This window comes from Galleria mellonella, unplaced genomic scaffold, assembly GCF_026898425.1.
Source record: "Galleria mellonella isolate WM207_F2 unplaced genomic scaffold, CSIRO_AGI_GalMel_v1 utg139, whole genome shotgun sequence".
Classification (NCBI taxonomy): Eukaryota; Metazoa; Arthropoda; class Insecta; order Lepidoptera; family Pyralidae; genus Galleria; species Galleria mellonella.
This window is the reverse complement of record NW_026441995.1, coordinates 385,387-410,919: the sequence shown is the minus strand read 5'-3', so window position 1 is coordinate 410,919 and position 25,533 is coordinate 385,387. Positions and strand designations below refer to the sequence as shown.

The 25,533-nt window shown below is 35.8% G+C and overlaps 1 protein-coding gene across 1 annotated transcript in view; it reads right to left on the bottom strand.

Annotated features, from left to right (window-relative positions):
- Positions 1-25,533, bottom strand: part of LOC113515328 (uncharacterized) — a 108,609-nt gene that overhangs the window by 4,576 nt on the left and 78,500 nt on the right. The window contains exon 5 of the mRNA XM_052903340.1: positions 359-496. Within this exon, the coding sequence (XP_052759300.1) occupies positions 359-496 (138 nt within the window). The remainder of the gene's footprint in view (positions 1-358; positions 497-25,533) is intronic.

Here is a 25,533-nt window from a genome sequence, read left to right as displayed (position 1 = left end):
AAATTTACGGATTTTAGATTTTTTTCCTTTACTTGTGCTACATGACATTGCTTCTTGCCAAATTTCATTTTTACAAATTCCACAAGAATTAACCATGAAGTTAGGTGGAACCGCATGGAAGTCGACCTGATACCCTATCAGGTCGATTTCCACGCGGCAGTGAGGCTGTAAGGTAGACATAGATAGACGGTTTATATTAGTAGGTCTGCAAAGTACGACCGCATAAACAGCCACGCGTGAAGAGTGCCATAGGCGTCACAGTGTACACTGTGACGTCCATAGTGCTGTCCATGTCTATAGATTACCGCTTTCCATTGTGTGGGCCGTTAGTTTTATATCATAAACAAATAATACGTACAGTGTCGTGTAGTGGGTAGTAGAGTGCGTGCGGTGGGTGATGCGGGTGGGGATGGGGAGCGAAGTGGCCCGGCGGCAGCGGCAGCGTCGCGTACCGCGGCGGGGGCACCACGCTCACAGGCACGCGGCCGCGACCCAGCTGGAACATACAAGAAGTTCATATCTTAGATTATATAAATACAGCCTCGAGCCTTAAAGACAGGTTAACTTTGTCTCATTTTTTGTCAGTGTTCTATATACTATAAAATGTATTTTGACGTATTATTTAATAAATAAAATGAGTGTTTACGCATTAAAAAGATGCAGAAATAATAAGACAAAATAAATATAGAAGTTATAAAGGAATCACTCATAACTATTTATCACGCAAAATTGTATAAAAAAGTTGAGCCGTTTTTCTCTAAGAATTACTTTTTTTTTATACAACTTAGAATGGCAAACAAACTGACGGTCCACCTGATGGAAAGTGGTAACCGTCGCCTATAGACATGAGCAGTACCATCGACATAACAGAGTATACTGTTTCTCCCATGATACCCCCCAAGCGTTGCCACTCCTGAAGACTCCGGTGTTATTCCTCTGTACCCAATAAATTCACGCCATATCCCACCCTTCAAACCGAAACACAGCCATGCAAACACAACTGCTTCACGGTTTAAACACGAATGGGACAGAGGTACCCAAGCAATCGACTTTTGTACAAAGCGCAGGGTTGCCATGCCATTTTCACCCAAAAAAAATCTGTACGCGTGACCTTTCAGATAAAAAAAGATTATTCCAAATCGTATTACAATTGACGGAATTATACCTCATAACTTAATAAACATATAAAAAACCGATTTGTAGACCTCCTTCTTTGTGATATCGATTGAAAATACAAGAGAATTATGAAAACTTCCATAATTACTCTAAAAGAATACCAGTACAACTTTATTATTAGAATAAACTTAAGATAAACAGTATCTACGTTGCCACTATTTGCAACCTTTTCTTGGAAAACAAAACCTTTGCTTTGTTAAACAATGAGGCAACACATGTTTGGGACGTGCCGTGAATATTGGGTCGTTATACTGTGTCACCGTGTCTCGCGGCATCTTGCCAAGGCTTATTTTCTCTTTCTCTTAGGCATTATCAACAGTATAAATACATACATCAGGTCTGACACTGAGGTGTCAGTTTTCTAAACCTATCTGCAATATTAAAATTTCAATTGGATATCAGAGCGAAGTCTTTATTGTAAGGACCAATATGAACTTAATTTGTAATAAATTTAAATTAATATTATTATATTTAATACTAGCTGACCCCGTAAACGTTGTTTTACCACTTATTGCGAAATATAAAAATCGCTATTAAAAAACAGGGGCTGATTGTAAAAGGGTAAAAATTTGAAGCTGTATGTATTTTTCAATGCTTAGTTATAATAAAATAAAAGTGGAAAAATTTGTCAAAAAAATAAAAATATAAAATTTTGGGGAGGGTCACCCCTATCATTGAGGGGTGTGAAAAATAGATGTTGGCCGATTCTCAGACCTACTCAATATGCACACAAAATTTCATAAATATCGGTAAAGCCGTTTCGGAGGAGTTTGGTAACAAACACCGTGACACGAGAATTTTATATATTAGATTAAATTTCTATTTATAATGATCCATACAATAGTAATTTAAAAAAAAAAACAGTCAAATTGAAATTAGGTTAAGAGCGGTAGCTTTCGAAATAAAGCTTGCCCTTATGTTGTCCAACCTCCGATAGGAGTAAAACTCGAAAAACAAGAAGAATCATTATAAAATTAAATATAGTAATAAATAAATAAATATAAAATAAATAATAACAATAAATAGTATTCTCATTTGGAGATTCCGCTAATATTGTAATTGCTAACGTTTGTAAACATATTTCCTTATTTCATACTCGTTTTACCAGAGGGAGACTTTGTACTAAAGTCGATTGCTTGGGTACCTCTGTCCTATTCATGTTTCAACCGTCAAGCAGTTGTTTGCATGGCTTTGTTTCGGTTTGAAGGGTGCGATGGGAGGATTGAGGGGAGAGTGGTTCTAAGAAAGTGGTAACTGTCGCCTATAGATATGAGCAGTACTATGGACATAACAGAGTATACTGTTTCGCCCATGATACCCCCCATGCGTTGCCATTCCTGAGGACTCCGGTGTTATTCCTCTGTACCCTGTAAATTCACTGTCATATCTCACCCTACAAACTGAAGCACAGCCATGCAAACAACTGCTTCACGATAGAAACACGAACACAGAGGTGCCCAAACAAACGACTTTTGTACAAAGTCTCCCTCTGGTAGTCAGTACATAAAATTATCCCAACTATATTTCCCTGCATCCGCGTACAAGTTGAAACATCGACCTCCAGCGTAGCTGTACGGTGTTTCTTTATATAATCCTTATTCGAGTCAATATTAAAACTCAACAAATCAAACTAAACATACATCTGACAGCGTATAACTTATGCATTCACGATCGCAGTGAGTTTGTGATCGTCGAAAGCCCGTCACGATGCTGGCACGTAACCGGAGTCGACGGTCTCCGCCTCCGATGCTAATACGTGATCTAGTTTAGATTGCCCGGTGCCTTGTGAATATAGACTGTTATAATTATTTCATAGGTTTTTATTTGTGGTTTTTTTTATAGGTGAAAATGGTATGGTAACCCCGCCTGCGCTAACGGGATACGCTGGCGGAGCACCAGTGAAGGGTGATCGATGAGAATGAAAACAGGCCAGTTAGCCCATCATGATGAATTCATCAGGAATTAACCATGATAGTTTCCAGGGAGAACCGCGAGAAGGTCGACCTGGTTGGGTATATTGCTAGCAATGGGATTCTCAGTCTCCATTACTAACAATCCCTTTCCCCCGGTACATATCACATTGCATCAAGCATTATATGACAAAACATATAAACCATTTGCTATACCCTGCCACATATAATTACCCAAGATTTGAAGATTTTTATTTGTGTTGTGACTGCCGCTTGATTATTTATAACGCTTGCTGTAATTTCGTTTGACAAAAGATACACTGTTTAACTCTGAGTCATTTTTAAGCGACTTCCTTACAAAGGGTTTTCAATTTGCCTGTATTTGTTTATGTTACGCAATATTTTTGCTGATTTTGATCCAATGATTTTTAGAATTGATGAGATTTAGTATTATTAATATAGATAATTGAATTCACGTTTTATTTTGCAGATAAAATCCTGGTTGTAAACACACTATTCGACTTCATCGCCTTTCTAACTTTATCTCAATTATTTTTAAGGTTGGGTGTAATATGTATTTACCTTCCATTGTTTCTCTATTTGCAGTCGTTTGCATATTCACTTCTAATCTAGGCATATCATCTTTCACACAGTTTTCCATGTCTTTTGGGTTTTCCTTTACACTTACGAATTCATATTTAGTATTTTTCTTAAAACATGCTTATTAAAACAAGAACATACATACACCACTCCACACGCTAAATTTAAATGTTTAAAATAAACTATTTAAGAAAAATCTCGACACGCGATGGTGCATTTAATTATTTTTTTTATACCACTGAGGTGGCAAACAAGCATACGGCCCACTTGATGGTAAGTGGTTACCGTAGCCTATGAACACCTGCAATACCAGTATAAATTATTTAATTAGGTTAATTAGTTTTAAACAAATTTAAATGAAATAATTTTAATGTAAATGAAATTAAAGTGAGAACAGTAAAATTAGAAGAATTGTTTAATCCTTTTCAATATGGTAAATTATTTTCTTTCTAGAAGTAGGTAAAATTCTCTTCCGGCATCTGTGTTTGCAGACCACTTTAAAATGGGGTCTTTCAGAATTAGAGTGAATAAGCATTATTTGAGTTTGCGTGTAACACCTTAGACCACAACATCACTTAAGGTGAGATTCGAGTCAATCGTATATATCTATATTAAATATATTAAAGATTTACTTGTTTGTTTGTAAACTCAAAAACTATTTAACCAATTTAAAAAATTCATTGAACTACAGAAAGCTATATTGTCAGCGTAATGTGTTATGTAGTATTTTTAGAAAAACTTTATATATATATATATATATATATATATATATATATAAAACTACTGAAGGTATTTGAATGAAATTTTGTGCACTAGTAGATTATATCCTGACTTAGCACATAGGATGCTTTATATCCTGATTCACGCGAGTGAAGCCGCATGCTACCAGATGATTACCAGAGGGAGACTTTGTACAAAAGTCGATTGCTTGGGTACCTCTGTTCCATTCGTGTTTCTACCGTGAAGCAGTTGTGTTTGCATGGCTGTGTATCGGTTTGAAGGGTAGGATATGGCAGTGAATTTATATATAAAGACGAGCCCAAGTATTTCTCAGTATTCTTTATTGATCAAAAATATACTTATCTCGTTAGTATGAGTAAAAATAGAAAATTCTCGAAGAACCAAAAAAAGAAAGAAGAAGAAGAAGAATGCCACCAAAAAAAAATTGTTAATAATTAAAAAAAGTTCAACCTCACTTGATTATACGTAATTTAAAGCTAATCAATGATCATAAACTGTTATTATCTGTGATTACAGGTGATATAACGCTGTAAGAATTAATTTCGCGTCCCCACAGCCGCCGGTTGCGGAATGCGGTTCACCTTTCCCTCTTTGCTAATAGAACACGCACATTCATAACTACATTCACAAATCTTTGTTTACAAACAATGGTATTACGAATAGATATGTACAGGATTGATTCTCTGATTTTATAGATCGTGCACTATCTGACAGAGGAGAGTCTCCGGCACCGGCGTGTATGTTTTTTTTTTTATTTTTTTTATACAACTTAGAATGGCAAACAAGCTGACGGCCCACCAGATGGAAAGTGGTAACCGTCGCCTATAGACATAAGCAGTACCATGGACATAACAGAGTATACCTTTTTGTGTTACTGCAGATCACACATAATAACACAATTTAATAAATCTTATGTTGTATTATGTATTATCTATTCTTATGTACATGTTGTGTGTGATTAGTAACAAACAAATAAACGATATATCTATCTATCTATCTGTATGAGACGAGATTTTTTTTGATGGGTGAAAATGGAATAGTAACCCCGCCTACGCTAACGGGATACGCTGGCGGAGCACCAATGAGAGGGGATAGATGAGAATGAAAACAGGCCAGTTAGCCCATCATGATGAATTCATCAGGAATTAACCATGATAGTTTTAACTCTTTTCAACTTAATTGTGTACACTATTTCGTGTTCACATTTCAAAAAAAGCCTCACGACTATATGAATAGATGACGAAACCCTAAAAGACGTGGCTCTTAAATTTGAACATTTAATACACAAAATATCCAAGTAGTAATGTCTCTTTGAATTAAAACATTTACGAACTGTGCAATATACAGGTGGAAGATAATTCTCGTAGTGTGCGTACCTCATCTAATCTAGAACCCAACCACCTTGGTACAATTACTATGAATGTTCGTTCATTTCACATTACAAGTGGCGCAGGAACTGGTCCGCTATGACAACGCCGCTGGTACAATGACAGGCGGCAAGCGGATAGTGAAATCAATGATATTTTATATAATACTAACTGTATATTTTTTTTTATACAACTTAGAATGGCAAACAAGCTGACGGCCCACCTGATGGAAAGTGGTAACCGTCGCCTATAGACATGAGCAGTACCATGGACATAACAAAGTATACCGTTTCGCCCATGATACCCCCCGTGCAATGCCATTCCTAAGGACTTAAATGTTATTCCTCTGTACCTTGTAAATTCACGCCATATCCCACCCTTCAAACCGAAACACAGCCATGCAAACACAACTGCTTTACGGTTGAAACACGAATGTGACAGAGGTACCCAACTCAACGCATGGGGGTATTATGGGCGAAACAGTATACTCTGTTATATCCATGGTACTGCTCATGTCTATAGGCGACGGTTACCACTTTCCAACAGGTGGGCCGTCAGCTTGTTTGTCATTCTAAGTTGTATAAAAAAAAAATAATATAAACGCATTTTAAATTATTTAATATACATATATCACTATTATTATTCAAGAGCGATATATCTTTTTATTTAATAGACGCGGAGGTGTTTCGCGCGCTTCGTTTTATGGTAAAATCATCAATTTAAATTCTTGTGCGACCGAAAGTGAGGTTATTAGTGCGTGGCCGCGGCACGCGGGAGCCGCGATGCTTTGCCGAGATAAACAACGCAGTCACTGCCTCAGTTCGACACGCTAATTTGGAATACTGGGACACCATTTTGAGAATGAATCTTAATATATAAAAATCACGTGTCGCTATGTTCGTTTAAGTTAATCTCCAAAACCGTTCAACCGGTTGTAATAAGACTGTAAATATACATGTATTGTTGCTTCAACTTCGGAGATAGGATAATTTTTATACCGATTAGAAAAAGTAAACTCGTTATGTGGCGATAAAGAGCAAAAAGGTTTTATCAAGTCAAAACCTTGTGATTTATAAAACTGATCAACTTTCTCCAATGAGCATGGTTGAAATCTTTGAATAATTCTAAAAATGTGAACTATTTATTTCAAATTTTATGACCGTATTAACTTACTTTTACAATATTTATGGAATTCTCTAGAAAATGTATAATTCGAAACGCGATTAAATCAAAAACATCAGCATCCCAATAATTTTGTACAGAAGCATATGCAATAAGATATGTATGGAAGTAAAGCATAAAATTACAAGATAATAAGGTAAACAAAGTATAACATTGGACTAAATATATCCTGAGGAATGACACTATATGAGGAATAACACCTAAGTCCTCAGGAATGGCAACGCATGGAAGTATCATGGGCGAAACAGTATACTCTGTTATGTCCATGGTACTGTTCATGTCTATAGGCGATGGTTACCACTTTCCATCAGGTGGGCCGTCAGCTTATTTGCCATTCTAAGTTGGATAAAAAAAATCCTGTTTGATAGAATAGATATAACTCAAATATTTTGAATTACGATTCAGACATGGCGAACATCTCGGGTCACTACGGGTAAATATTTCTAGTAATTTATTTTATTTGTTTATACTATTACCATGCAGGACTGATATTAGGTATTTAAAGTCTAACCGGGACAGCATAGTTTTAGCTGATGGGAACCCACATGGCTCCCACAAGCATTTTAGTCACCATAACAGATTTTCTCTATCTATCTATTCTATTTAAGAGCTGCGCTCTTGTCGGTGGAGCTCTTGCCGCTCACTACGATTTTCAGCCAGTCTCTTCACCTCTTGATACGACACGACACACTATTTTCTCATGTAAAAATAATAATTAATTCACTTTACATTTTAATAATCGCTATCGCCTTTCACTGAACCAGCGACACGATCAGTGCAATACGGTTGCAACCTTGTCGCAAGGTGCGTGGTGCGGGGACGGCCACACGACCTACCATTGTACGCTGATTGTTGGTATTTATTGACGACTCTTGACGCTGAGTCATCTTCCTTCGGTGCCTATGTGAGCTTTGATTATATAGTGTCTCCATAGAAACGCTTTGAAAAAACGTTTCAACTTTTTCGTACAATTTTGCGTGATAAATAGTTATGAGTGATTCCTTTATAACTTCTATATTTATTTCGTCTTATTATTTCTGCATCTTTTTAATGCGTAAACACTCATTTTATTTATTAAATAATACGTCAAAATACATTTTATAGTATATAGAACACTGACAAAAAATGAGACAAAGTTAACCTTTTTTTAAGGCTCGAGGCTTTATATAATCTAAGGTAACAAGTACATTATGTTTGGTGAAAAACTAATTATATCATTGAAAGACGAAACGTTTTGTAGACAGACAGAGACTGTACTAAAGCTATCTTCGTAGATTAGACAGTCACTGTACAACAGTCGTCATGGGTACTTCTGTTCCATTCGTATTTCTGCTATAAAACGACTATGCTTAGATAGAAGGAATATAATGAAATTACAAGGTCAACCATAGGGTGTCATAGTGTACTATAATACTTCATAGTTCATAAAAGACGATGAAGGGATCTCAATGGTCGAGAGAAACAGCAGCGTCCCTCTTAAAACATCGCTAAAGCGGTAGCCAACGTGCTTACAAAGCGTAGCAATTACTGGCAAAACCATATTTTTTTTATTTATTTATTTATTCTTTATTGACCACTTACAAGGGACACCTATGTTCAACAATGGACAGTTACGACTGGTATGACATGGTGTGGTTAAATTAAACATAATTATTACATTATGGGACTTGGATCATTGACAGACATTATTACAATACTTGTGTTTTCATTTGGAGAAGCGTTCAACGCACACCGCAGTCTTGACATCAAAAGTAAGTAGTCTATCTGCCACGACGTATCTCATTCGCTTGTTTTTTTTTTTTATACAACTTAGAAAGGCAAACAAGCTGACGGCCCACCTGATGGAAAGTGGTAACCGTCGCCTATAGACATGAGCAGTAGCATGGACATAACAGAGTATACTCTTTCGCCCATGATACCCCCCATGCGTCGCCATTCCTGAGGACTCAGGTGTTATTCCTCTGTACCCAGTAAATTCACGCCATATCCCAACCTTCAAACCGAAACACAGCCATACAAACGCAACTGCTTCATGGTTGAAACACGAATGGGACAGAGGTGCCCAAGCAATCGACTTTTGTACAAAGTCTCCCTCTGTTGATCAATCAGTACGAATAGTGATCAATTAGTTACTTATTTTTAACGTTTGTGATAGTAAAAGGAGAATACGATAAGATAACTTCACTCGGATCAATCTCATTACGTTGATCGAACTACAAAATTTAATCAGCGATATTACAACTAATATTAATCCTATTGTTATATTGATTTTATTGATTCTGAGACCTTGAGTCGTCGGTGACCTTAATTATTTTAAAAATACCAATTATTGACCAACTATAATTATATTATTTTCGTAACAAATATTAAAACTAAACAACAGTCATTGTGCATACTAAATACTGTTGTATGCACGACGCACGACGCACGACGCACGACGCGTGACATCACAGGTGTCACGATATTTACCAAATTATACACGGCCACAAATGATATGAAATCATACAATATTCTCAACTTAACCCTTCTTTGCATAATGGTGGAAATTTCCATCATAACATTGAAAGCCCAAAAATTATATAAAAGAAAAATTTCACTTTAAGTTGATCGTGTCTGGATACCTTTTTAATGTCCATTGCAGAAAAAAAACCATAGCTGTCAAATTTTATTTATTCTACCATATTTCCTTTAATTTTGAACATGAATTATATCACCTTGATTTATTTCACCAATAAAAAAAAATCATGCGAAGAAGGGTTAAGTATAATGACGAAGAAAATAAATTTTAAAACATTATACACTGATATAAAAAATTTATTGTGAAATTATGCTCTCTAATATATATATATATATAAATTCACACCATCTTTATTCAAATAGTTATACATATATAAAATACTGTGTCTTGATGGACTCCCGCGATACAGGTTCGCCTAGTGCGGGCTCCAATGTACTCATGTTGTAAATTCCTTGTGTTTACTAAATAAATACAATAACATTAAACAATGAATTTGAATTTGCAATCGAATGTGTATTTTAGCAACTAACAAAATAAATAAGTTCTCAATTTATCTATATTTTTCATTTTTACCCATTAAAAAAATAAACCTTGTAAGGTCGACCTTCCCATCGTGCTGAATTCCAGATGTATTCATCACGATGGACTAACTGACCTGCCTTTTCATTCTCAACTATCATCCCTCGCTAGTGCCTTGTCAGTGTATACCGTTAGCGCAGGCGGGATAACCATTCCATTATCATCCATTAGCTACTTATTCTTAAATTTACATATATACACTCCTACTCATCCACCTTTTCTCACATATACATACACTTATACATAACCTATTCATATGTCACATATACACACGCACACATCCACACTCACACATACAAGTGCACGCGCACGCTCACGCGCACACACACACACACATACACATTCACACACACTCGCATACATTTTTATCACAATTTCACTGAACCCATAAATTATTATTTCTCAAAAATTATTTTTTATTTTTGTATTTGGTACTTCTCTGTTTCATATTGTTTCATAAAAAATGTAAAACTACAACATATGGAAAAAGGCACTAACTCCTGAAACACAGGTTTTTTCATACCTACCTCGGGAGTTAGGGACTTCAAACTATATTGTAACAAAGAGTGAAATAAAGATTATTTATTATTATTATTATCCATTATAAAAAGAAAACTTTATATGCACAATCCGAACACAATTACTTTGTAATTAACAATAGCGCCTACTTAAGACAATTAAACCGACTTTTTCTTGACAAAAATCTCTCCAAACACCATGCAAGTGTAATCAAAATTGGACTCTTCCCACCCGTGCCAGATCTCGGAATTGTCTAAAGCGTTTTGTGGGAAAACTATTAAAAACGCAAGTGAATGTATTTTAGTTCAGATAGTTACAAGGTCAACTCTTAGAAGCGCATTATTACTATGTGGTACACGTAATGGGGTCGTCCATCGAATAAAGTTAACTTTATGAAGAGATGCCTATAGAGTTGTTAACGAAATGTTTTATTTTTTGTTAATGTTTATAATATTGAGAATCGGCAATAAGCTGACGGCCCACCTGATGGAAAGTGCCTATAGACATGAATTGTACCATGAACATAACAGAATATGCTCATGTGTTGCTATTCCTGAGGACTGTAATGTAATTTCACTTGTAATTTCACTGCCGTATCTCACTCATGTAAGCATCACTGCTTCACGGCAGAAACAGGAGTGGGACAGAGATAAACGACTCTTATATAAAGCTCGACTCTAGTAAACCTTTAGTACTACGTTAACATTAGTTTATTTACAACAGCAAGCTAGTTATTAAACGTAGGTACAATAAAAAAGTTGTTTCGAGAAACAGTAAAAACAGATCATTTCACTACTAAACATACAAACACACACACACACACACACATATATATATCTATATATATATATATATATATATATATATATATATAGCCACCCCTACCTTTCCCACGACTGTCGTAAGAGGCAACTAAGGGAGAGCGAGGGATGGGCAGCAGCGTCCCTCTTAAAACATATTCCAAAGCCTAACTGCGGTTGCTAATCCGCCTGCCAAGCGTGGCAACTACTGGTAAACCCCTCCCCCCCAAGGAGGAGGCTTATATTCAGCAGCGGACAGTTAAAGGCTATGATGATGATGACATAAAAAAGAAAGAAAAGAAAAGAAGAGAGCAGTATTTAATGAAATAATACAAATGTAAGAAAGTATAGCTTCTTTATTGAATTACTATAAAGAATACGCATTTATTTGTAGCTTTCTCCGCATAGGAATGCATATTAATTAAAATTATAATAGTGTGTCACGTAGTAAACGTAAATCTTACATTTTTTTTATACAACCGTGGTGGCAATCATGTATACGGCTCACCTGATGGTATAATATTATGTACCTTAAAAAATGCATCAATATAGTGAAATGAAGAGCCCTGGTAATGCATATATAAGTTTACGTATTTGCTATTCATAATACGATGTTACTGTTAAGGTGATTAGTAAAATTCTGTTTCTAAATGTTAATTCTATCTGCAGACATAGTTCGTTATGTGAATGAAAAAATAATAGAATGAAGGTAAAACTTATGCTGACACGGCACACAGAGGGAGAATGATAAAATAAAAACTGTAAATCATATAGTTTTCTGCTTTCTTCTTATGCAAATGTAATTAGTAAAAAGAGGACGAGAGATACATCATCAGTTGCTATTTTTCTCATTTCATAGCTTGCTGCTAGTGTATAGAAAATATTTGATGTGTCAATTATTTGTCAATGACAAATTTTACATTACTAGATTATATATTCGACACATTTTATGTAAAAAGTATGCATGCAAATTGTATCTGAATTTGATAGGGTTATACGGCCGTATAACATTTTCTATACACTAGCTTGCTGTGAATTGACAATTTTATCACTCCTTCTATGTAATTCCTTGTTCTTAGTTTAAAAGATTTAAATTTCTTGAAACTAGAACACCATTGGTGTCTATTATGTACGCGATCTACTTGAAATCTGTTCCTGTTTATGCATAAAGGGTCTAACGGAAAGCACTGGTAACAAATTACGTTATGTGCCCAGCGAATACCGATCCCAGGTAATGTCTAGACACCGGCCGCCATCACTGACTGAGAGAGGCTATGATTTATGCAGCCCACGATTGGAATAGGAATATAATGACATTGTGTGCACTAGACGCTGACGCGCGGACGTGTCCGGTTTTAGGAGCCTGTATCCAAGTAAAAAATCCTCTACCAGAGGGAGACTTTGTACAAAAGTTGATTGCTTGTGTACCTCTGACCCATTCGTGTTTCTATCTACCGTGAAGCGTAAGTATACTGTTTCACTCATGATACCCCCCATGCGTTGCCATTCCTGAGGACTCGGGTGTTATTCCTCTGTACCCTGTAAATTCACGCCATATCCCATCCTTCAAACCGAAACACAGCCATGCAAACACAACTGCTTCACGGTTGTAACACGAATGGGACAGAGGTACCCAAGAAACTTTTGACTTTTGTACAAAGTCTCCCTCTGGTAAAAGAGAAAAGACACAATAACACACCTATATGTATATTAGAGCCAAATAGAAAAGTAGGACATTAATTTGTCCCCAATTTTATAAAAAAAAAGCATTAAATTTGAATTATATGCAACTAGGTAATCATTATCATCATGTCATAGGTAGGTTATCATTATTATAAAAGTAAGGAACCCTACCACCTCGAGTTCGCTGCTCTTACTTCGCTCGTCTCATGATTTGCGACTGGTTACGTCCCATGGGAGCGAGAGCTACGACCATCGGCACACCTCCAGGTATATATTGAGAAGCTTTCAGTTATTTTACATTCAACGTTATTTGTAAACATACTGGCTCCATCTGTAGCTTTGTTAATTTATAATTCAATAAAATTTCCAACCGATTCTCAATGGTAAAGGTAGAAACTTAACTAATGTAATAAAATTCTAACTCGACGAAGACAGTACTTGGAAAATATTTAAAAAAATATGTAAAGGATTTAAAATCCCTTATATCATTTCTTATTTATTAAAATCTAGCAGCAATAGAAGAGCAAAAAATAATTTATAGAAGTTTTGCTGCAGCACCAAATAAAATGCAAATAAAATACACTGGGTTCCTAAAGGTTTAACTTAAAAACTGCTGTATGTTTTACCTTAATACGCCATTTAGGAGTATCACACATACGCACGCACGCACGCACAATTTGTTTATATATTCTATGATACTAAAGAAAAAAAAAGTTATATCTGTCTAATAATTAACTTATACACTTGTTATTTTTTTCTTATATAAATAATTGTGATTATTTTTTAATTATTTTTTTTTAATGTTCACAACTCAGTTTATTGCTTTGCCCTTATTAGAGCAAAATACTGATATTCTGTTGTGGCCAAGAGTCAGTCGTGAAATTCCTTATTAAAAATAATAATAAAAAGAAATATAAATAAAATGCATTGTCCATTACATTCGCCTCCATTTGATATTATATTATGTTCTAAATAAATAAATAAATAACAGATACCATTAGATGAGGGGTAGTCAGAGATCACTTTCTGTCACATTCACACATTCAAATTGAGGATTTAATAAATATATTAGACCTTTACAAGTTTTAACTCGGTTCCAAATAGTTCAAAATGTTAATGCGACATACAAAAGTGTATGTCGGTCGTGTATAAAACGACTGTGCAATTGTACTTTAGTTAAATCATCATTATATATATATATATATATAAAAATTATCATTATATATATAAAAAAAAATATTATAAATAGATAGGTACGTTTGAATAAGTCCAGCTGGGTAGCGGTCACATCGCTGGACATTTGCGTTGCACAAGACAAGAGATGTCTGTTGCGGCTTGCACAACCGAGTTATTGGTATGCACACATGCCCACCTTAGTTTACTTAACACCAATTGTTAAGTTAACAATTTAGTAACTATTTACATGAAACCTTAATTAATGAAAATAAACATAAATACACTCGCTATGTGGTAATGGTGTAAGAATGCACTTAAAATATCGGCACACCTTTTAAGTCACTTAAAATAAGAGGTTTATATATATATATATATATATATATATATATATATATATATATATATATATATATATATATATATATATATATATATATATATATCATGACGCTTGGTCACGTGGTCACGGGACTCACTCGCATGATGCGCGCGCAGGTCGCGCAGGCGCTTTGTGATTGTAGGCTGGGCGCGCATACCGCGCACGGGCCAGCGACTAAAGTGTTTGTTAACATACACAATTTAAAAATTTATTTGTTTTGTAGTAAAATAATTATTGTTTTTTTAATTATTGATTAAATTTATTTACAAGATGAACCCTACTATTAATCCTACAAAAGTATTCTATTGTACAAGTAACGACGCGGTGCGAATTTATTTATAACCAAACGCGAATTACCGTGATAACGTTCGAATTAAACTATATACCACGATTACCTACATTAAAAGATAACGGTTCATATACAAAATATACCGTTTTATTGTGAGAATCATTCATAACAGTAAAGTGACACGGGCCGTCTGATGTGCCAAAACATTTTACATACAAATTATAGTTTGATGTAAATTCATATGATCCACGTCTGATTGCTTTCGCTGACTGCTGATGTTTAAACTTCGGGTAACTTTTAACATGAATAGAAAAAGAATTAATGCATGATAGTACTAGTGACTCGGGTCACTTTCTCACGGATAGAAAGAATTTTTTGAAAAGAATATATAGCCTATGTAACTCATTAGCATACCAGCCTTTAACTGTCCACTGCTGAACATAGTTATCCGTCTTGGAAGTTTTGCCAGTAGTTGCTATACTTGGCAGACGCATTGGTAACCGCAGTTAAACTTTAGAGATGTTTTAAGAAGGACACTGCCTATTCTATATCGGGACCATACGGCCATGTTTTTCGTTGATAGCAATGCTTTGCGTATCCAATTTATTCTTTTAAATTCTATTCTATTCTATTCTATTTAATAATTTCAGGTTGTTGTTGCAGCTCCCGGGCTTCTTTAGCGCCTCAGCGATGTTTGCCGACGCTCGCACAGATAGTTTTGACGCAGTCTGGCGTAAAAAGACAGCTTCGTTTCTACGTCGAATACGCGGGAGTAGCAACAGTATCCTGAACATGTTTGTTAATAAATTAGATAGTCCTCTAGTGAGAATGCTCGCCGAGAGGACTAGATCATTATTAGTGATTAAGTATTAACATAGTTTTTAAGTACACTTACTAACAAAAATGGATCCAAGTTATTTAAAAATAAATAAATAAGAAATAGCTTTTTATAGGTGAAAGAACTTTTAAAATCGGTTGATAAGTTTATCAATTACAAACAAACAAAAAAGCAAACGATCAAATCTTTCCGCTTTATAATAGGAGTATATATTACATTATTTTTTTTTTCCTGTAGTAGCCGGCGCAACATCCGTTCTCGTGAGAATTTCAGGTAACCTTTTCCGATGACTTATTTCTGTTCTACGGATAAATCGTGTAAAGTTTTTGTTGGTTGGCTCACAACGAACATTAAACTGTTTAAATAAATTATAAAAAAAAAATATTTATTAGGAAACCTTAACCACAGATAATATTTATCCTTAGCTTAATTTAAAGTCTTTTTAGGATCGATAATAACTCGACATTAGTCACAAAGAGACTGTCTTGCAGCTATTATCTCCACTCTCCGCTACACACCATAACATGGGATACAAAATGTAAATAACAATAATATAGAAGAAAATTAACAAAAATAAAACAGGTACTAATCTATTAAAATAACAATAATTACCATAACTTTTATAAATAAGTGAACAATCTTCTAAAATTAACAATTTCATGTTTAAAAAACAAGACAAAATGAAGTATGGCTTGGTTATAGAGGTTGCAGTTTATTCGTCTGCCATAGATAATTTTATTTATTAATATTTCTCCAATAAATCGGTGGTTACGAAATTACATATTGATGCCAATATTTTTTTATGATAATGCATTACCCTGGTATGTATATTGTATTTCCCAGAGAAAGATAACGGATTTGTACAAAAGTCGTTTGCTTGGGCACCTTTGTCCCTTTCGTGTTTCTACCATGAAACAGTTGTGTTTGCATGGCTGTGTTTCCATTCGAAGGATGGGATATGGCAGTGAATTTACAGGGTACAGAGGAATAACACCTGAGTCCTCATAAATGGTAACGCATGGGAGGTATCATGGGCGAAACAGTATACTCTGTTATGTCCATGCTACTGCTTATGTCTATAGGCGATGGTTACCACTTTCCATCAGGTGGGCCGTCAGATTGTTTGCCATTATAAATTGAATGAAAAAAAATCTGAGGAAAACGGTTTTTAAGCAATATTTGAACTGATGGTACTGATAGAAAGTAACAAACTTCGCTTATATTCTAGAATAGCACCGAGGGCTTATGTTTTGCTCACACGTTTCTATATATAGAAAATCTTGGCATGTATTCCCGGCATAAAGATGGTAACCCTTTTCCGTAGGTGTCGTAAGAAGCGACTAAGGTAACTTAACGGTCAGGGGATGGACAGCAGCGTCTCCCTTTAAACATCACCAAGGCCTAACTGCGATTGTCAATCCGCCTGATAGGCATGACAACTACTGGTTATGGGAGGACCATAAGGAAAGGCTTATGTTTAGAATATTAGAAAAGAATTAACAAGAAGGGTTCTAATAAGACCAATAGATGCCACAACAATCATTTTTAGAAATGTTATCTGACTGTATGTTTGTTACGGCCTCACGCAAAAACTGCATCAAATTATATGCATTTTTTACTGTTGCATTCCTGGTGTTCATTTTTTATACAATTTAGAATGGCAAACAAGCTGACGGCCCACCTGATATAAAGTGGTAACCGTCGCCTATACACATGGACATTACAGAGTATACTGTTTCGCCCATGATATCCCCCATGCATTGCCATTGCTAAGGACTCAGGTGTTATTCCTCTGTACCCTGTAAATTCACTGTCATATCCCACCCTTCAAACCGAAACACAGCCATGCAAACACAACTGCTTCACGGTAGAAACACGAATGGGACAGAGGTACCCAACCATACGCGATCTATCAACATAGTTCAGTACACAATTATGTAGTATTGTAGTATTGTTCATTTTATTAAGAGGGGAAACATAAAACTGAAAGTTATTCTTAGTAACTACTTATTTATATTAGTGTGAGCATTGCGTCCGAGCATCTTCCGCTAGATTAGCTAAATATTATATTTTTTGCCTTGCAACGATCGACTAGCTATCCCTAATCTATATCATTGGGTTTGTTTCTGAAATCCGCGCGTACAAAGTAACGGCCAAAAATGTGATATACTAACACTTGTTGTTCAATAGGTTATCTAATTGAGCGGGCGACGAAGAAAGCGCCCCGTCCGGAACAATTGCGTAACTCTAACTAATACGTTGATAGCAACCAGTCTGTATGTACACTTGTTTGTTGTTTCTATCTAGTCGATTGCGGTAGCAATCTGGCCGTACTGTGCCTTTTTGACGCGCGTAAAAACACGTATTACATCGTCCGACATATCACAATTGTAATCTTAGTATTTTAATCATCACCACAGGGAGACTGTACAAAAGTCGTTTGCTTGGGTACCTCTGTCCCATCCGTGTTTCAACCATGAAGCAGTTGTGTTTGTATGGCTGTGTTTCGGTTTGAAGGGTGGGATATAGCAGTGAATTTACAGGGTACAGAGGAATAACACCTGAGTCCTCAGGAATGGCAATGCATGGGGGGTATCATGGACGAATCAGTATACTCTGTTATGTCCATGCTACTGCTCATGTCTATAGGCGACGGTTACCACTTTCCATCAGGTGGACCGTCAGCTTGTTTGCCATTCTAAGTTGTATAAAAAAAAATCTCAATATTATGTGAAAGTTTGTAAACATATTATATACTAGCTGTTTCCCGCGACTTTGTCCGCGTTTCCGTCGTTTTTCGTAAAATAAGTACTCTATGTCCTTCCTCACGGTTCAGTGGTTTTGATGTAACAGACACATTTCCCTTCACTGCTCTACTCCTATTGATCGTAGCGTGATGAAAAGTATATTATAACCTGCCCAGGAGTATGAAGAATAATTGTACCAAGTTTCGTTAAAATCCGTCGAGTAGTTTTTGTTTCTATAACGATTATACAGACAGACAGACACAAAAATTTTACTGATTGCATTTTTGGCATCAGTATCGATTACTAATCACCCACTGATAGTTATTTTGGAAATATATTTCATGTACAGAATTGACCTCTCATACAAATTTATTATAAGTATAGATTAGGGTTTTAAAATAACATTTTATTGTACATTAATGCTTGCATATTAAATAATGTTTGTATGTAAATTATTCGTGTTTTTTTTTTTTTATTACAGTATCTAATGAGGGTTGAGCGCTGTTGTCCGAAATACAGGTTCTAACTGATTTATCATCTAAGGCCTTTATATGTGCATTAAAAAGATTTATATCTAGAAGGGGCATACCCAATTGTTTATATACAGATAATGCTACCAACTTTAAAGGTGCAAAGTCAGAACTTTATGAGTTGTATAAGATGTTTAAAAATGAAAAATGCTATAGTGATATAATTGATTTCTGTGCTTTAAATTATGTAGAGTTTAAATTTACTGTACCACTAGCAAGCCACATGGGTGGGATTTATGAAAGTGGAATTAAGTCTGTGAAAACAATGCTTAATGTATAACCTAGTTCAGACGCAGATGTTTAAACTGATCCAAATGTACAAATGAATTCGTATCAACTTTTATTGTAATTTCCACTGTTAAGTTTCTTACAATCATGATTATGCACAAACATTGTTATTATCTTTTGATTCACTTACTTTACCTTCTCCCGTTGCACTTGACATTGTTGATACCTTAACAAGTGTTATAGTACAGCGAGAGCTATCACTTCACCTATTGTTAGTTGAAATTATACTGTCGTATACAAGTAGATCGCTGCGCCATTATCTACGCCGTTCATGTTTATAATAAAACACGAAATATAGTCATCAAAAAAAGAGATAGATAGATAGATAGATACTCTTTATTGTTTCCTCCAAAAGATTACAATAGTAAACTTATTATAAATATAAACAATTACAAGAAATAATCACAATGAGAAAATAATATGCGACCTTATCGCTAAGAGCGATCTCTTGCAAGCAAACTTTGGATGAAGAGGAGTAATTATAAACAATTTGGTGGGAGGCACGATGAAAAAGAGATACTTTGTTCTGGTTTTATTGTCACTAATATGAGCTGATTTTAATGATTCACTTCGCAGTCTGATTGAGTTTACTCTCGTATTGGAACTAAACTACTGAGCCGATTTTGGTAAAAATTCTATGGACCATTGCTTGGGTACCTCTGTCCCATTCGTGTTTCTACCGTGAAGCAGTTGTGTTTGCATGGCTGTGTTTCGATTTGAATGGTGAGATATGGCGTGAATTTACTGGGTACGAAGGAATAAAACCTGAGTCCTCAGGAATGGCAACGCATGGGAGGTATCATGGGCGAAACAGTATACTCTGTTATATCCATGGTACTGCTCATGTGTATAGGCGACTGTTACCACTTTTCATCAGGTGGGCCGTCAGCTTGTTTGCCATTCTAAGTTGTATAAAAAAAAGTTAATTATTGATGAATTCGTCACGAGGGACTAACTGATCTGCTATCATCCTCACCTGTCATCCTTTACTCCCTCAACAGTGTATACCATACCACCCACGCTGTATATGCTGGTATACCGCGTAGGAGGTATGGTGATCGAAAATCGTTATTAAATAATATGATGCGATAGATGGCGCAACCACCAATAGCACAGGTGTGGTTAGCATTCCATTATCATCCATTAAAAAAAATTAAACATTAACGAGTAAAAGACATCAACGAGCTAGAAGTACTAAATATATAAATAAAAAAAAATTCAAGTAAAATTAATTATAAGTTTACTATTGTAATCTTTTGGAGGAAACAATAAAGAGTATCTATCTATCTATTAAGCATTTTTTATAGTATTTTTTTATGAATCTACCTACTAACTAATAAGTTAGGAATGTGATTTAAACCGAGAAGAACGAGCAAGATACACAGCTGTTGCTTTTATGAAACTAAAATTGAGTTTTACAATAACTATAAACTATCACAAACATCATACCGAAAACACTTTACAATCAAACCAGTACTCATGAATAGGCCAGTTCCTACAAGAAGCACCCGTTCACGAGTATGACGGATGAGTCGTCCATCAAGTATATTGTCGAGTAAGTCATAAAATATATTTTTAGATTGATATATTTGGTAAGATTGTAAAATATCACACCTAGAACAAATAATTTGTATCCAATTACGTGCAGCAATAAATTGGACAATAACGTCGGTGAAATTAAATATAATTACACGAATTTCTATTCTGTCGTAAGGTTATAAATTTGAATAGAGCATTTAATTATTCGATCAATCAAGGGCTTCTCTTTGCCCGCCAGATGATGTGTGGGCGGGCGAGGTAACGGCCTCGGGACGTACCCCAGTACCCCGGTTCCTTCTCCGGAGACGAAACCTCCGGGTCGCTCGATTTGTAACCGGCATACACTGTTGGTCTATGTATGCCGGCGTGGTGTCTTTTATTTATTCATAATTTCCAAGCAGTACCGCGTGGAAGTCGACCTATTAGTGTCAATAAAGGTGGCAAATAAGCTTAGGCTAACAGACGGGCTGTACGCTTGTTTGCCACCATATTTTTTTACACTACGCAAGTATAAAAAAATCAGCAACAGCTCCCCGTGATCAGCGGTGATCTAACACACCGTTAGATCACCGCGTCAGAGTGCTCGCTCAGTATTTATTTGCGTTGTACACGGGTCGATACCTATCCACGTCACTTTCTCAGCCGGCGCCAGATTTACAATTGTTTTCTTAGAGAAAGTTATTCATTTCAAATAAATTTTATAAACACAGTCTTTTTTTTTTATGTTACGCAGTCGGTCGACAGCTCGACACCGTCATGCATGATCGCTGTGAACGTTTTGCGACGAGCTCAATACGAGTATAACACTTAAAATTCGATTGCATTAATGACCAACAAGTATGGTTATTAATTATTATTATAATTTAATTGCTTTCTATATGTATGTAATTGTTATTTTCTTTTGTTTGTTTTGTTTTGATTTCTTTTATTCTTGTTTTATGCGCTACAATATATTTCTTTCTTTCTTTCTAAGTACAGTCAAAAAATAAAACTATTAATTTCATCCCCATATTTAGAAATAACAGAATTTTTCATAGTGCCTCCAATCAAACTGTTTATAATTACTCCTCTCCATCCAAAGGTTGCCTGCAAGAGATCGCTCTTAGCGATAAGGTCGCCCATTGTTTTCTCACTGTGATTATTTCTTGTAATTATTTATATTTTTAATAAGTTTACTATTGTAATCTTTTGGAGGAAACAATAAAGAGTAGCTATCTATCTATAAAATTGCAGCAATCTAATCACCTATCACCAGAGGGAGACTTTGTACAAAAGTCGATTGCTTGGGCACCTCTGTCCCATTCGTGTTTCTACCGTGAAGCAGTTGTGTTTGCATGGCTGTGTTTCAGTTTGAAGGGTGGGATATGGCGTGAATTTACAGGGTACAGAGGAATAACACCTGAGTCCTCAGGAATGGTAACGCATGGGGGCATTATCATGTCATATCCCACCCTTCAAAACGAAACATATCCATGTAAACATAACTGATTTACGGTAGAAACACAAATGGGACAGAGGTATCCAGGCAAACAAGCGCAAAACATCTCGATGGATTACGTGCAACAGTTCAGCTGACACCAAAAGTAAATGCATAAGATACGTATGTTTTTGTTCAATTATTTCAACTACTTCTAATAACAAGAATACTGTATCGTTAGACTATAATGTTCTAATGAGTATACTTAAGAAACTTGTAACAAGAGAATATTGACGCTGCGAATAGTGCCTTACATCTACAACTATTATTAAAACATTAGTCAAAACTCAAGGTATCGATACCGAAGGCGCAACCTTGGTCATCTTAATACCATAATGTCAAACAATAGGCAATGGTCGTTCCGCCCAACGTGATGGCGGCGAGCCAGGCCGCGCCGCGGTGCGACTGTAACGAAGTTGCGTGCAAACGTGCGATTACCGGAGAACAACCTTTATCTAATGCTTTATTACCAAACAAATATTGCATAAATGTCGATATAAATAATGTAGCGTTGGCAAAAACATTTATAGCTCGATAGCTCGGACAATAGGGGGGAAGGGATTGTTAGTAATGGGGAGGTTAATCCCCATTGCCATCAATGTACCCTATCAGGTCGACCTCCACGCGGTTCCCCCTGGAAATGATCGTGACTAATTTGTTGTTGAATTCATCACGATGAGCTAACTGACCTGCTTCATTTTCACGTATCATCCTTCACTGGTGCCCCGACAGCGTATACCGTTAGCGCAGGCGGGGTTACCATACCTTTATCACTCATTAAAAGAAAAAGCTCGGACAATAATTCAAATAATACTGGAAATTACTTATTCGAATGGATCGTTTAAATGTTTTTCGTGACTTTCAAATGGATGTGATTCTCAGTTCGTCTGTATTATTTTTATTTGCGCATCATTCGATTTTTGATTTATTTTACTAAACTAAATGTTATTTTCTGGAATTCCATATCACTGGTTACTTGATTGCAAATATTTTGTTTAATTCCGCTACCATTACTATGTGTTCGACTGCCAACATTTGAAAGTTGATTACTATTATTATTATTAGAATATTTAAATGTACCATTATTATTTTATAATCTACGGTTTAAATAAGTTTAATCTAATATTAGACTTATAGTGATTGCAGTATCGGTTTTCTCCAATTGTTATCGAAATGAAAAAGGGCATTTATCTAAAAAGTAAAGTGCTGAGACGTTACAAAGTAATATTAACTTAGCGACTTCTGATTTCAACTTTTAAAATCAAATTTCATCGATCATTAGTGTCATTTTCAAACAATATTAATTTTATCGCAATTTATTTCTTACAGAGCAATATCTATTCAACTTTACACCGAGTTATTGTACAGTAAACAAAGAGAATCGAGTGCCAAGAGCCTCTATTCTTACATAAATCTCTTGCTTTCTGCACTTTCATAACTCATCTCTTGCATTCATGTATGTTTTCGGAGACTTCAGGTAAAACTCGATTAGCATATTTGAACAATATTTTATTATAATTATTTTTATACTACTTAGAATGGCAAACAAGCTGACGGCCCACCTGATGGAAAGTGGTAATCGTCACCTATAGACATGGGCAGTACCATGGACATAACAGAGTATACTGTTTCGCTCATGATACCCCCCATGCGTTGCCATTTCTGAGGACTCGGGTGTTATTCCTCTGTATTCTGTAAATTCACGCCAATCTGGTTATTACGTTGTCAAAATCTCCCCAGTTCTAAACGCCTATGACAAAATCAACTTGCTATCAATCGAAAATGACGTTTCTCTATGTAAACGAGGTCTCTAAATCGGAAAACTTTCTCCGAACACGAGCTCACGCGTCACAAAAGACGACCACGATTCCGCAAATGGGATGTAAATTATTCAAAGCAAACGCCTCCACACGGAGCCAGTGGTCTCGCGTACATTTACACAATACATAGTAAAAGATCATATCACTATTATAGAATTCATTCATATTTCTAACATTCCTTTATTGTACATAAAAATGCTACATAATTCAGCTATTTGATATTTTTTTATGCAACTTAGAATGGCAAGCAAGCTAACGGTCCACCTGATGGAAAGTGGTAACTGTCGCCTATAGATATGAGCAGTACCGTGGACATAACAGCGTATACTGTTTCGCCCATGATACCCCCCATGCGTTGCCATTCCTGGGGACTCGGGTGTTATTCCTCTGTACCCAGTAAATTCACGCCATATCCCATCCTTCAAGCCGAAACACAGCCATGCCAAAACAACTGCTTCACAGTTGAAACACGAATGGGACAGAAGTACCCAAGCAATCGACTTTTGTACAAAGTCTCCCTCTGGTATAATATATCTATTAGATATAACCGCGTAGAGGTCGACCTCTACGCGGTTATAGAAATGGCAGAGGTTCCCCCTGGAGTAAGGTATATTATAAGGTATATTGATAGCAATGGCGACTAACCTTCCCATTACTGGGGGGAAATAGATTGTTAGTAATGGGGTCTTATGAACCCATTGCTATCAGGTCGACCTCCACGTGGTTCCCCCTGAAAACAATCGTGAACAATTCTTGTTGAATTCGTCACGATGGGCTAACTGACCTGCTTTATCCTCACCTATCATCCTTCACTGGTGTCCCGCCGGTGTATACCGATAGCGCGGGCGGGGTTACCATTCCATTATCACCCATTAAAAAAAAAACCTCCCCATTACTAACAATCCCTTCCCCCCGCCACAACGCTATTATATAACAACAAACACACAATTTCACATTTATATTAATTTATTCACTATTTTCATTTATTCACTATGATTTATCCAACTTAAGAAAAAAATTGATGGTTTGCATTAGTAATCTATGAAATCGACAAGTAAAACGCTTTGTTTAAATACAGTTGGTACTAGATTAAGTAGACCTTCATGGGATTGGCCCCAATGTCTGGCTTGTGATCACCATTTGGCATTTAGCGCCGTGGTCACACCGCGTACCCACCATCGCTATGTGGTATCTCAAATTGTTTTAAAACCACTCCCTAGTTATGAATCATAATAACATATATATTAACAATGTAAAAGTGGGTTTTTTTTTATTTTTTTATTTATTAATATTTGCATTTTTGGAGTCAGAAAGATTCAATTAATTATTATAAAGTTTAATATGCACGTACACCGTTATTAATAAAAACTAAAAC